This window comes from Papio anubis, chromosome 1 (assembly GCF_008728515.1).
Source record: "Papio anubis isolate 15944 chromosome 1, Panubis1.0, whole genome shotgun sequence".
NCBI lineage: Eukaryota > Metazoa > Chordata > Mammalia > Primates > Cercopithecidae > Papio > Papio anubis.
This window is the reverse complement of record NC_044976.1, coordinates 21599634-21614118: the sequence shown is the minus strand read 5'-3', so window position 1 is coordinate 21614118 and position 14485 is coordinate 21599634. Positions and strand designations below refer to the sequence as shown.

Here is a 14485-nt window from a genome sequence, read left to right as displayed (position 1 = left end):
TTATAGTTTTTTAAGAACATACAGGCCAGGCCAGGCTCAGTGGTCACACCCTTAATCCCAGCACTTTGGGAGGCCAAGGCGGGCAGATCACTTGAGGTCAGGAGTTCGAGACCAGCCTGGCCAACATGGTGAAACCTTGTCTCTACTAAAAATACAAATATTAGCTGGGCATGGTAGTGGGTGCCTGTAATCCCAGCTACTTGGGAGGCTGAGGCAAGAGGATCGCTTGAATTTGGGAGGCTGAGGTTGCAGTGAGCCAAGATCACCCCACTGCACTCCAGCCTGGACAACAGAGCGAGATTCTGTCTTTAAAAAAAAAAGAACATACTTATGGGCTGAGCAAGGTGGCTCATGCTTGTAATCCCAGCACTTAGGGAGGTGGAGGCAGGTAGATCACTTGAGCTCAGGAGTTAGAGACCAACGGCGAAACCCTATCTCTATTAAAAGTAAGAAAAATTAGCTGGGCGTGGTGGCTTGCACCTGTGTTCCCAGCTACTTGGGAGGCTAAGGTGGAAGGATCACTTGAGCCTGGGAGGCGGATGTTACGGTGAGCAGAGATCACACCACTGCACTCTGGCCTGGGTGAGAAGTCTCAAAAAAAAAAAAAATTCATATGCACATTGATATTTATATTTTGTTAATAAAATTTGAAGTGCACTATACATTTTCAGGGACACTAAATTGTTATGCCCGGTCACTTTTCACAGCCATGGAGCTCTGAAATGAAGTTGTTGCTGAGGCTGAGCAGAAAATGGAGAGGTTTCTCCTCATTCTGCTGGGAGAAGCCAGTTGTCAGGGGTCCTATTTCAGCTCAGTTAATTAATTTCCTTTCTTTTTAGTTTTCTTAATGATAATTCATTATACAAACACTGTAACCACATTAGTGAAACTTAGAATAAGCATGGGAAATATTTGTGCACATCAGACAAATTAAGCAGCTTTTATTTTTCTTCTTCTCCTCTCCCAGGCCTGGTCTAACTACATACGTAATTTTTCTATTCCTTTAGGCAGAGTGTAAATTTTTTTTTTTTTTTTTTTTTTTTTGAGGCGGAATTTCACTCTTTTTGCTCAGGCTAGAGTGCACTGGTGCAACCTCGGCTCACTGCAACCTCTGCCTCCTGGGTTCAAGCGATTCTCCTGCCTCAGCCTCCCGAGTAGCTGGGATTACAGGTACCTGCCACCATGCCTAGCTAATTTTTTTTTTTTTTTTTTTTTTGAGGTGGAGTTTCGCTCTTGTTGCCCAGGCTGGAGTGCAATGGCGCGATCTCAGCTCACTGCAACCTCTGCCTCCCAGGTTCAAGTGATTCTTCTACAGGCATGAACCACTGCGCCCAGCCTCTTTACTGCCTCCTGAGTAACTGAGATTACAGGCATGTGCCACCATGCCTGGCTAATTTTTGTATTTTTTTTAGTAGAGACAGAGTTTCTCCATATTGCTCGGGCTGGTCTCGAACTCCCGACATCAGGTGATCTGCCCGCCTCAGCTTCCCAAAATGCTGGAATTACAGGCATGAGCCACCACGCCCAGCCTTTTTGTATTTTTAGTAGAGACAGGGTTTCACCATGTTTGACCAGGCTGGTCTTGAACTCCTGACCCCAGGTAATCTACCCACCTCAGCCTCCCAAAGTGCTGGGATTACAGACGTGAGCTGCCATGCCCGGCCAATTTTTTTTTTTTTTCCAGACAGAGTCTTGCTCTGTCTCCCAGGCTGGAGTGCAGTGGCGCGATCTTGGCTCACTGCAAGCTCTGCCTCCCGGATTCTCGCCATTCTCCTGCCTCAGCCTCCCAAGTAGCTGGGACTACAGGCGCTCGCCACCACACCTGGCTAATGTTTTGTATTTTTTTTTTGAGACAGCGTCTCACTGTGTTGCCCAGGCTGGAGTGCAGTGGCGTGGTCACAGTTCACTTCAGCCTGCAACACCTAGGCTCAAGTGATCCTCTAACCTCAGCCTCCTGAGTAGCTGGGAGTGTGGGAAATTACTTTTTTAAATATAAAACAGTATTTGAATTTTTGTCCTTAGGAACTATAAAGATTATACATGATTTGGAAATGAGACTGTAGCAAACAATGGCCAAAGAAGAGTCACCCATTCTATGCCTTCTCCTTTGTCTGGTCACTCAGAAATATCCTACTATCAGCTATTATTTTGGGAAACTGAGGACCAGAGAGACCAATAGGAGAACAGGAGGACTGTTTATTTAAGGTATGCACCGGCCCAGTGGATTCATATCTAAAAAGCTGAGCATTTTAACAAAGACAGAGCAGGGTTTTTATAAGCAGTCTTACAGAAGCAAAGCAAAAGCAGTTAATTACATGATAGGTCACATAATCTACAGCATAGCATAACTTGTGGCGTTGCATAGCTGGTGGCCTTGTAGCTGTATTGAAAGAAAAAAAAGAACTGGCTAAATACAGACATTTGTAAAACATAGTCATGCTTAAGAAGCTAGGGAAAGGAGTAATAGTAAAGGAATTTATCTTTCTTTCTTTTTTTCCTTCAACCTTGCTCTGGAGGGGAGGGGGGTCTGGAGCCCATTCCTTTGGCCTTGGCTTCTCAAACAGCGTTATCTTATAACTGTCCTTGAAGTGAGCTTGCTAGGCAGAGGAAAATTTGTTCTTTTCTTTTAACCCTTGCCTTGCCTGTTACTTTTCTTGGAGTGAATGAATGCATATTTATTTTTAAATTTCTGCCTCACTATGATTGTTGTTGCTTATCACCTCCCATTCTTTTTATCCATGTATTCACCATAGTCTACTTTTTCTTCTGCATAAATTCGAGACCCCTGGCTGGGTGCAGTGGGTCATGCCTGTAATCCCAGCACTTTGGGAGGCCAAGATGGGTGGATCACTTGGGGTCAGAAGTTTGAGACCAGCCTGGCCAACATGGCAAAACCCCATCTCTACTAAAAATACAAAAATTAGCTGGAAATGGTGGCGTGCACCTGTAATCCCAGCTACTCGGGAGGCTGAGGCATGGGAATCCCTTGAACCCAGGGGATGGTGGTTGCAGTGAGCCAAGATGGTGCCATTCTATTCCAGCCTGGGTGACAGATTGAGACTCCATCTCAAAATAAATAAATAAAAATAAATTCCAGACTCCTTTTTCACTGATGTGCCACATCTCCAAGGCCTGGCTAGAATGCTGATATTCTGTGCCATGTCATCTTGACAGACATCACCCATTTGGCACACTTCCCTGTCCCCTGATCACCACATCTCATTTGCTGCTAGAGAAAATATTGTGCTGGAGTATTTCCTTCCATCTGTCTCATGATAGGGTCCTAACCCACTTGCCTGAGTAACTGCACACAATTCAGGGACATTTCGAGAAGCAAACTGCTAGCTGTTTTGGACTCATGCCTTACAAACTGATGAAGTACCTGTAATACAGGTCTTCGAAACATGGTTTCTATTTTCTTTCTTTTTTTTATTTTTTATTTTTGAAATGGAGTCTCTCTCTGTCGCCTAGGCTGGCATGGTCTCAGCTCACTGGAACCACCATCTCCCAGGTTCAAGTGATTCTTCTGCCTCAGCCTCCCAGTAGCTGGGATTACAGAGCACGCCACCATGCCCGGCTAATTTTTGAATTTTTAGTAGAGATGGGGGTTTCACCATATTGACCAGGCTGGTTTCGAACTCCTGACTCAAGTGACCTGCCTGCTTTGGCCTCCCAAAGTGCTGGGATTACAGGTGTGAGCCACCGCACCCAGCTGGTTTCTATTTTCTTACAGTCTAATCTTTAGACTTTTCCTAATGCTGTAGCCCAGACCTGTATCAACTAATATGTCACCTTTTTATTTATCTTGCTATCATATTCTAAGCATGTTTTCATGTTCCTGAATAGTTTTCATAACAGTCATTTGCAATAACTGCAGAGCATTTCTGATTTGTTCTAAAAAGAAAAGCAATGAGGAAGAGTCAGAAAGTGGTTCTCCAGGGTGGAGTCTCGTGTCTTCTCTCCCCTCTCCCACTGTAGGAATTCCAGCTTATGGTTCCTGCTTGCATTGTCTATCCACAAGGGGCACTAAGGAGAAACCCCACAGAAGAACTCCCAGGGCCTGTTGTGGGAGTGCAGGGGCATGTGAATGAGGACCTCTGTTCCCCTCTCCCGTGTGTCTGCTGGAGGGCTGCTCCTGGGGTCATTAGTTAGTGACCAGCACTTCCAGCCAGCCTAGCTGAGGGAGAGAACTCCTTCAAACAGAGGCCCTGGGGAGCTTGCAGGAGGCAGCTCTTGGGTCCAGAGGCCACTGAGAGACTGACCACCCAAGGGGAAGTGGGCTGAGCACAGATAGTGTTCACCACAGTGACCAAAACCTGCCAAATGCTGCTCTTGTGGAATTTACATGGGGTGTCAGACAATAAATATAATTAAATATGAATAAGTAAATTGGCCGGGCGCAGTGGCTCACGCCTGTAATCCCAGCAGTTTGGGAGGCCGAGGTGGGCAGATCACCTGATGTCAGGAGTTTGAGACCAGCCTGGCCAACATGGTGAAACCCCCTCTCTACTAAGAATATAAAAATTAGGTAGGCATGGTGGCACGTGACTGTCATCCCAGCTACCCGGGAGGCTGAGGCAGGAGAATCACTTGAACCCAGGAGGCAGAGGTCTCAGTGAGCCGCTGAGATAGCACCACTGCACTCCAGCCTGGGCAACAGAGTGAGACTCTGTCTCGAAGAAAAAAAAGTCAATTATGCTAGTCAAGTATGCTAGAAGGTGACATGTGCTACGGAATTAAAAGGAGGGCAGGGTAAGTGAGATGGGGAGTGGGGTTTGCAATTAACAAACAGATGAATTTTTTAAAACCAGTAAAAGGAAGAACTACATTATATGTCATAAAAAGAATGTAGCTGGCTGGGTGCAGTGGCTCAAGCCTGTAATCCCAGCACTTTGGGAGGCCGAGACGGGCGGATCGTGAGGTCAGGAGATCGAGACCATCCTGGCTAACACGGTGAAACCCCATCTCTACTAAAAAAAATACAAAAAACTAGCTGGGCGAGGTGGCGGGCGCCTGTAGTCCCAGCTGCTCGGGAGGCTGAGGCAGGAGAATGGCGTAAACCCGGGAGGCAGAGCTTGCAGTGAGCCGAGATCCGGCCACTGCACTCCAGCCTGGGCAACAGAGCAAGACTCCGTTCCAAAAAAAAAAAAAAAAAAGAATGTAGCTGCGTGCATTTTGGAAAAATTGGGGGGAAAATTCACTTTTTAAAAAAAATTTTTTTATTTTTTATTTTTTGAGAGGGAGTCTTGCTCTGTCACCCAGGCTGGAGTGCAGTGGCGCGATCTTGGCTCACTGCAAGCTCCGCCTCCTGGGTTTACGCCATTCTCCTGCCTCAGCCTCCCGAGCAGCTGGGACTACAGGCGCCCGCCGCCGTAGTAGAGACGAGGTTTCACCGTGTTAGCCAGGATGGTCAACGATCTCCTGACCTCCTGATCCTCCCGCCTCGGCCTCCCAAAGTGCTGGGATTACAGGCTTGAGCCACCGCGCCCGGCCGAAAAATTCGCCTTTAAACCCATCACCCTAGCTGTAAACAGCATTTGAGTATATTTTCTTTAGATCTGCTTTTCCTCCTGTGCATTGGTTTTCTTGCGTGACTTTAGTCACAGTCCGCATCTAATTTTGTCTCTTGCTTTTTTGATTGCTATTTTAACCCAGCTCTTCTATCCCCAAGGCCCATGTGTTTCTCCTCTCCTCCTCCTAAAGTGCCTGCCAGGGAGGCTGAAGCTCATCTCTCTGTTTCTCTGGTTCCAGATGAGTACAGACAACTCCAGGAATCCAGTCTCTGTGGACTCCAGTTAGCTAAGGCCTGCCTGACAGCCAGGAGGACAGGGCCTGCTGAGAATAGTTGTTAATAATGAGCAACACAACATATGTCACATACATGCGATATGTGTTAGGCCCTTGGCAGATATCGACTTCCTTCCCTTGTATTGGTTCATTTGATGGAGGGTAGGTGAAGGTCATGACCAGCCAGCCGGCACCGCCTGGAGCTCCCTCTCCCACGTAGCTGTGGTTCGGGTGGGCTTCCTTAGCCTCAATCCAGCTGGCCTTTTCCCAGGATGCTTTCTCCCCACCTTCCTGTCAGCACTGATGCTAGCCTACAAAGCAGTCTCATTGCCAATTTCTCTTCTTTCAGGAGAGACTCTGTGGACTCCAAGTCTTCTGCCACCTCCTCTCCAAAAAGGCCATCAGTGGAAAGGTAAAGGAAGCCACAGCCTTCTCCATCCCAATGTCCTATTCAGCCTGTGTCCCCTTCTCTGTTTTTATGGAGGAAGGCTAAGGCAGAGGAAAGAGGGGAAGGAAGAAACGTCCTACGTTATGTTGCCCCCATATTCTAAGACCCACACAGTCTTTCCACATTTCAGCCCTGGGGGACCCTCTGGATGTGCCTTTCATCTCTCTGTGGTCAATTGCTCAATTCATCATGTATTCATTCATGTATTTATTCATCCATCCATTTAGCAAGTGGGCCCCTGAATCAGGCGTGTGGCTCCTTCCCTGGGACAGCTGACTGGTTGCTGTTGCCCCATCATTGTCAGACGACCAGTCTCAAGGTCTGATTGAACCCAGTGAGGACAGAGGTCTTGAAAGCCGATACCTAGGCTGGGCACAGTGGCTTATGCCTGTAATCCCAGCACTTTGGGAGGACGAGGCAGGCAGATCACTTGAGGTCAGGAGTTCGAGACCAGCCTGGCCAACATGGCAAAACCCTGCCTCTACTAAAAATACAAAAATTAGCCAGGCATGGTGGTGGGCACCTGCAATCCCAGCTACTCGGGAGGCTGAGGCAGTAGAATCGCTTGAACCCAGGAGGCAGATGTTGCAGTGAGTCGAGGTCACGCCACTGCACTCCAGCCTGGGCAACAGAGTGAGACTCCATCTCAAAAACAAAAACAAAACAATGGCCAGGCACAGTGGCTCACACCTGTAATCCCAGCACTCTGGGAGGCTGAGGCGGGCGGATCACGAGGTCAGGAGATTGAGACCATCCTGGCTAACACGGTGAAACCCCGCCTCTACTAAAAAAATACAAAAAAATTAGCCGGGCGTGGTGGTGGGCGCCTGTAATCCTAGCTACTTGGGAGGCTGAGGCAGGAGAATGGTGTGAACCTGGGAGGTGGAGCTTGCAGTGAGCTGAGATCGCGCCACTGCACTCCAGCCTGGCTGCAGAGCGAGACTCTGTCAAAAAAAAAAAAAAAAAAAAAAAAAGCCTATACCTGGAGTGGGCTCTCTGGATTTGGGCTGAACTGGCTAGGATGTCTACCCAAAAAATCATCCAGTCATTTAGTCATCAAATATTTATTGAGGGCCTACTATGTGGCGAGAACTGTTCTAGGTGCCAGGGATACAGAAATTCACAAAAGAGACAAAAATCCCTGCAGTGATGGGGGGCCTTTAGTCTAAATAGGGGGCGACAGGTAAAGTTTAGAAGGTGACAAGTCCTATGGAAAACAGAAGTGGAGAGGGAAGAGGATTGGGGAAGGATATTCATGGAGTTGTCAGAAAAGGCCTCATTGAGGAAGTGACCGTTAGGCAACAGCTTGAAAGAGGGTTTTAGCCAAGCAGATATTGGGGTCATTCCAAGCCAAGCACCCTGAGGTTGGGGTGTGCCTGGCAGAGTCAAGGAGCAGTGAGGTGGCCAAGGGCTGGAGCAGTTTAAGCAAGGGGGAGAGTTGGAGGAATGAGTAAAGCTGGAGCTATTGGAGGATACCGAGGGCGGGAATGATGTCACCAAATTTATCAGGATGGCTCTGGCTGCTGTGCCAGGAATGAAGGAGCAGCAACACCAGCCAGGAGGCTGTCGTGGTAATTCAGGCAAGATATCACAGTGGCATAGATGAGGGAGGTAATGGTGGAAGTAGGGTGAAGGGGTGGTTTCAGGATATATCTTGACAGGAAAGCTGACAGAACTTCCTGACAGATTGAATGTGGGGAATGAGAGAAACAGAGGAGTCGGGGATGAGTCCAAGATTTTTCACTTGAGCATCTGCAAGGATGGAGTTGCCATGAATTGGCATGGGGAAGACTGTGCTTATGCAAATCAGGCTTGGGGTGGAAAATTCAGAGTTCAGGTCTCGATGTGTTGGATTCGAGGCGTGTGTTAGTCATTCAGTTGGAGAAGTCGAATATGCAGTTGGATTATATGAGGCTACAATTCAGGAAGAAAGTCTCAGCTGGAAATATAAATTGCAGAGTCAAGGCCAGGTGCGGTGGCTCATGCCTGTAATCCCAGCACTTTAGGAAGCCGAGGTGGGCAGATCGCTTGAAGCTGGGAGTTCAAGACCAGCCTGGCCAACATGGAGAAACCCCATCTCTGCTAAAAATACAAGTCAGTCGGTGTGGTGGCAGGTGCCTGTAATCCCAGCTACTCAGGAGGCTGAGACAAGAGAATCACTTGAACCTGGGAGGCAGAGGTTGCAGTGAGCTGAGATCACGCCACTGCACTCAGCCTGGGGGACGGAACGAGACTCCATCTCAAAACAAAACAAAAATTGTAGTCATTAGTGTGTAACTGACATCTGAAGAACCTGGATGAGAGCACCAAGGAGAGATTGTGAGTAAAGGAATGGGTGTGAAGTGTGGTCTAAGAGAGTAGTCAGAGGTCACAGGAGGAGAAACAGGGCCAAGGAGAGCAGGCCAGGCCAGGAAGTAGCCAAGCAGCAGATCAAGGAGAACGATTAGGGTCCATGGGGCCATGTTGGGTTTTGGGGCACCCTGGTGGGAAGTTGCAGAATTATTTTAAGCCTAATGTATCAGTAAGATTGCCATTGGAAAGAAAAGTAGAGACACAAAAATTAGGTTGTTTAAGGTTTTATGAAGATTAAACAGGGCCGGGCGCGGTGGCTCAAGCCTGTAATCCCAGCACTTTGGGAGGCCAAGACGGGCGGATCATGAGGTCAGGAGATCGAGACTATCCTGGCTAACATGGTGAAACCCTGTCCCTACTAAAAAATACAAAAAACTAGCCGGGCGCGGTGGTGGGCACCTGTAGTCCCAGGTACTTGGGAGGCTGAGGCAGGAGAATGGCGTAAACCCGGGAGGCGGAGCTTGCAGTGAGCTGAGATCCGGCCACTGCACTCCAGCCTGGGGGACAGAGTGACACTTCGTCTCAAAAAAAAAAAAAAGATTAAACAGGCCTAGGCTGCATTGCACACCTCCATCCAGCATGGCAGCCGCTCCAGCTGATGAGTGGAAGCTATCTGGAGTGCTGATTGGAGAGGGAATCAGAGGCTGTAGAAAAGGTTCTGCAGTCAATTAGCAATGTCTGATGTGGGTCAGGCCTAGAAATGGTGGCTCCTAGAAATGGTTCTAGACCAGTGGATCTCAGCAGGGGTCATTTAGAAATGTGTGGAGGCATTTTGGGTTGTCACTATGACTTGGGCCAAAGTAGGGGTAGGGCGAGAAGGAGAGGGATACTCCTGACATTTCGTGGCAGGAACCAGAGATGCCACGTGTGAAGACTTTCCTGGATAATGAAGGGTCATCTTATTCCCAGATGAAACACTGGCCACTTGTGACATTCTGGATTTGATACTGTAATAAAAACACTCAGGTGGGGCGCGGTGGCTCATGCCTGTAATCCCAGCACTTTGGGAGGCCAAGGCGGGTGGATCACGAGGTCAGGAGATCGAGACCATCCTGGCTAACACGGTGAAACCTCATCTCTACTAAAAACATAAAAAATTAGCCGGGCGTCGTGGCGAGCTCCTGTAGTCCCAGCTACTCGGAAGGTTGAGGCAGGAGAGTGGCGTGAACCTGGGAGGCAGAGCTTGCAGTGAGCTGAGATCACGCCACTGCACTCCAGCCTGGGCGACAGAGCAAGACTCCGTCTCAAAAAATAAAAAAATAAAAAAATAAAAATAAAAACACTCGACGTTCGTGTAAGGATTTGAGCCTCCAGAATCCTCCTGACTTTGCCTTCATGGTCTTGAAATCCCCTAGCTCCCTCCCATAATGCATTCTTTCTCTGAAGATCAGTCAGACAGAATCTGTTTGTCCTTCCAGAAGCTGTGCCATTTCCTGCTGGTTCACTAGTGAGGGTAGGAAACCCAAAGGGACACAAGCAAGTCTCATTATCATTATTTTTTTGAGATGGAGTCTCACTCTGTCACCAGGCTGGAGTGCAGTGGAGTGGATGAATGAATAAATGAATGACTACATGATGAATTGAGGAACTGACCACAGAGAGATGAAAGGCACACCCAGAGGGTCCCCCAGGGCTGAAATGTGGAAAGAAGAAGGTCCTCTTTGGAAGGAGTGCAATGCAACCTCCATTTCCCGGGTTCAAGTGATTCTCTTGCCTCAGCCACCCAAGTAGCTGGGACTACAGATGCGGCCCACCATGCCCAGCTAATTAGTTGTATTTTTAGTAGAGACAGGGTTTCACCATGTTGGCCAGTATGGTCTCAATCTCGTGACCTCGTGATCCACCTTCTTCAGCCTCCCCAAAGTACTGGGATTACAGGCATGAGCCACCATGCCCAGCTGCAAATCTCATTAATTTATCTCCTACCCAGACTGTTTCCTGCACGATTTATTTCTCTATTTCATTCATTCATCCATTCATTGATTTGGTAAGCACATCTATTGAGCACTTCCTTGCAAATTCAACATTCTCCAGGGATCAAGGGCACATGCATATACTGGGTGACTAGTGGAGATCATGGCAAACTAGAAAGTACGTGTCTGTCTGAAGGGGACAACCACTACCCCACCCCAGCTGATTGTTGCTTTGGGGAAATGCAGGTCCAGTGTGCCATGTCTTCCAATTACTTAAAAAAAAAACCAGACACCTAGATTTTCATATGAGACTCCCCGCAACCACCTTCTTTGAGATAGGATCTTGCCCAGGCTGGAGTGCAGTGGTATAAACAGGGGTCACTGCAGCCTCAGTCTCCCATTCAAGTGATCCTCCTGCCCTAGCCTCCCGTGTAGCTAGGACCACAGGTGCATGTCACCACACCTGGCTAACTTAAAAAATATATTTTTTTGTAGAAACAGAGTCTCACTTTGTTGCCCAGGCTGGTCTCAAACTCCTGGGCTCAAGCAGTCCTCCTGCCTCAACCACCCAAAGTGCTGGGATTACAGGTGTGAGCCACCATGCCCAACCAAAACTCCCAATTATCAGTATCAGCAACATATTCACATTTTTCTGTGACACAGTAGGGAGACAAAACATATTTGTAGCCCACCTGTTTTCGACCTCTAAGGCCAGGCAAAGGTTAAAACTCATCATTTCTCCCTTCCTAGGGCTAACCATGAGTGCAGAGGCAGACACCAAAATGCATGTTTTTAGAAAGGGGTAGGTATAAAACACCATGGGAGCATAGGAAGCATGTCTCAATATGACTATAAAAGTCAAAGGAAGCTTCATGGAAGAGAAAGTATTTGAGCTGAGAATGGAAAGTCTAATAGGAGGAGTTTTGGAGGCAAGTCAGGAAAGTCATTTCAAGCAGAAAGAAATGGCACACGCAAAGGTGTGGAAGTGGGAGTGAGCACGATGCTCTGGGAACTGTAGCTGGAGTACCAGGAAGAAGACCACGAAGGATACCATGGTGACAGGGGAGAAAGTTGACTGTTCTCAGTTGTCCTTTTACCTGGCTGTCAGAATGATTTGCTACTTGCAGAGCATGCTCGCTGATGCAGTAACAGAAATGCCCTCGAGGTGGCGCACAGAAGCAGCGAGCCCGGCCTCCGGATGCCTCTACTCAGACCTGTGGCAGGAGGGTTTTTTAAGGGCTAGTGCGGTGCAGGCACATCCAGGGAGCAGAAGGAAGCTGTTGATAAATCCAATCCCCAATCCCACCCCGGCTGGTGATGCCCTCTCTGCAGTTTGGCTCAGTTCCCAGGCGTGTGCACTGAAAGCAAAATGAGTGTGGCTGCCTGAAATGCTGCCCAGACACGAATTCCAGCCAGCCAGCCAGCTCCTAACCGGGGAGGCGGGACCAGGGCTGGGTGTGCCCTGCCAGGAAGGTGTGAAGAAATGCTCCAAACAGCCTAGTCTTGCTCAGGTAAGAGGACTCTGGAAACCCTTCTTTTAGAGACACAGTTGATGTGTTGAAAATAATTTGGAAGGGCGACAGACAGGTTCGTGGTCTGACTATACCCTTTGCTAGTTGGATGGGTAACTTGGGACAGTAACTTGGACAGATAATTCATTTCAGCTCTCTGAGCTTCAATCTATTGATCTGTAAAATGGAGACGATTATGAACCCCTCTCAAGGTCATTGTGAGGATTAAATGAGGTAATGAAATACCCAGCACTGTTCCCAAACCATGTAAGTGCTCAATGAACACATAATACTTTGTAATAATACTCACATGAAACCTGGTTATCTATGTAAACTGCGTAACACTTTGTCACTTAGTTGCTTTCATCTGCCCCTTAAGATGGGTACTGTTGTTTAACCTATTTTACGTGTGAAAAAAACTGAGGCACCTAGGGGTTAAGCAACCCAACCAAGGTCACATAGCTGCAAAGTGTTGGTATCAGGCTGTGAACCTGGGAGTTAAACTCCAGAGCCTAGGTTCTTAATAAGTAAACTAACTCAGTGCAGTCATTTCAAAAATGGCCACCATTATTACTGTCACTCGTTGGGGCTCCCTCAAAGCAGCATGCTACAGGCTCCCCTGACGGTTTTCCTGTGGTGAGTCATAGCTGTTGAGAGTGTGTAAGGGCGCGCACAGGTCGTCGAGGCACCATCCCAGCTGCAGGAGATGGCGTTACCTGGGTCCTGGGAGTTGACGGAGGCTGGCTCCGAGAGAGATCCCTCTCGTACTCCTGATCCCTCTCCTAGGCCCAGAGAGTGGAGCCACTGTCCTTCCAAAGAGGACCTTCTTCTTTCCACATTTCAGCCATGGGGGATCCTCTAGATGTGCCTTTCGTCTCTCTATGGTCAGTTCCTCAATTCGTCATGTATTCATCCATTTATTCATTCATCCATCCGTTTAGCAACGACGTATCAAGTGTCCACCTAGGGCACTGTTACAGGAGCTGGAATGCAGTAGTGAACCTGTGACGGGGTCCCAATACTCTGGAGCCTGTAATCTGGAGATGGAGGCAGACGATGTTTATAAACACATGAACAAGTTAATCATACACTTGGATAAGTGCTGTAAAAGATAGAAATCAGGTGATGTGCTAGGGAGTTACAGTGCGGGGACTGTCAGCCTTGGCTGAGGTGGTGACGGAAGGCCTCCCTCATGCCAGCTGAGACCTGGAGGAGGAAGAGCATTCCAGGAAGGAAGACCAGCCTGTGCAAAGGCCAGGCACTGGGAGGATGGGTATGTTTAAGGAACAGAAAGAAGCAGTGCTGTGGGGGCCTTCCAAAAACCATGAGAAGAGCATGGCATGAGATTACATCAAAAAGCGGGTAGGGGCAGGAAGTGCAGTGGCTGGGAGGCTGTGGTGAGTTTTTTTTGTTTTCTTTTTGTTTGTTTTTTTGGAGACACAGTCTCGCTGTGTCGCTCAGACTGATGTGCAATGGCATGATCTCGGCTCACTACAGCCTCCGCCTCCCGGGTTCAAGCGATTCTTGTGCCTCAGCCTTTTGAGTAACTGGGATTACAGGCGTGCGCCACCATGCCCAGCTAATTTTTATATGTTTAGTACAGACAGGGTTTGGCCATGTTGGCCAGGCTGGTCTCGAACTCCTGACCACAAGTGATTCTCCCACCTCGATGTCCCAAAGTGCTGGGACTTTAGGCATGAGCCACTGCACCTGGCCAGGAGTTTTACTTTATGCTAAAAATAATTGGAAGCTGTTACACCACCAATCCCCAACCTTTTTGGCACCAGGGACTGGTTTCATAGAAGACAGTTTTTCCACGGACCAGGGCTTGTAGGGGATGGTTTCAAGATGAAACTGTTCCACCTCTGATCATCAGGCATTAGATTCTTATAAGGAGCGTGTAACCTAGATCCCTCACGTGCACAGTTCACAATAGTCCCACTTCTTGCTGTGTGACCCGATTCCTAACAGGCCACAGACCGGTACTGGTCTGTGGCCCCAGGGGGTGAGAACCCTGTGTTGGAGGGTTAGAAGCAGGGGAGTGACTTGATCAGTTATGGATTTTTGAAAAGTCCCTCTGGCTGCCCTTTGGCAAATGGGTTGTAGTGGGGGAAGAGGACACAAGGAAACCAGTTTGGGGGCTGTTGTGACTGTTCAGGTGGGAACCCAGTGACCAGGACCAGGCTTGGGGGCAGGCACATCCATTTTTGGTTGCCGACAGCCCCACTAGTTCACACCCTGTCCAGCCTTTCCTCACCCAAACCTCCTGCTGCAGTCTGACTCCAGGAAAAATCTGCTTGGATCTCAGCTTCCCTGTCCCTCCACCATGCTGCCAGGCAACCCAGTTGTCAGGCAGGGTCAGGTAGAATCAAGGCTAGATTAATCTAGGACAGCAAGTTTCAAAACTGCATTAAAAATAAATAAATAAATAAAAGCTAGGAAATGAATCCCTTTGGACAAAATTTTTAGAAATT

The 14485-nt window shown here is 48.2% G+C and overlaps 1 protein-coding gene across 11 annotated transcripts in view; it reads left to right on the top strand.

The window, feature by feature from the left end:
* The window catches only part of TCEA3 (transcription elongation factor A3), a 46422-nt gene that overhangs the window by 11618 nt on the left and 20319 nt on the right, over positions 1–14485 (top strand). For 10 of the 11 annotated variants that reach the window (XM_031665303.1, XM_017958133.2, XM_003891329.4 and 7 more), the window contains one exon: positions 6137–6199. The exons of the other annotated variant lie outside the window; for it this stretch is intronic. In XM_031665303.1, the coding sequence (XP_031521163.1) occupies positions 6137–6199 (63 nt within the window). The remainder of the gene's footprint in view (positions 1–6136; positions 6200–14485) is intronic. 11 annotated transcript variants of the gene reach the window in all.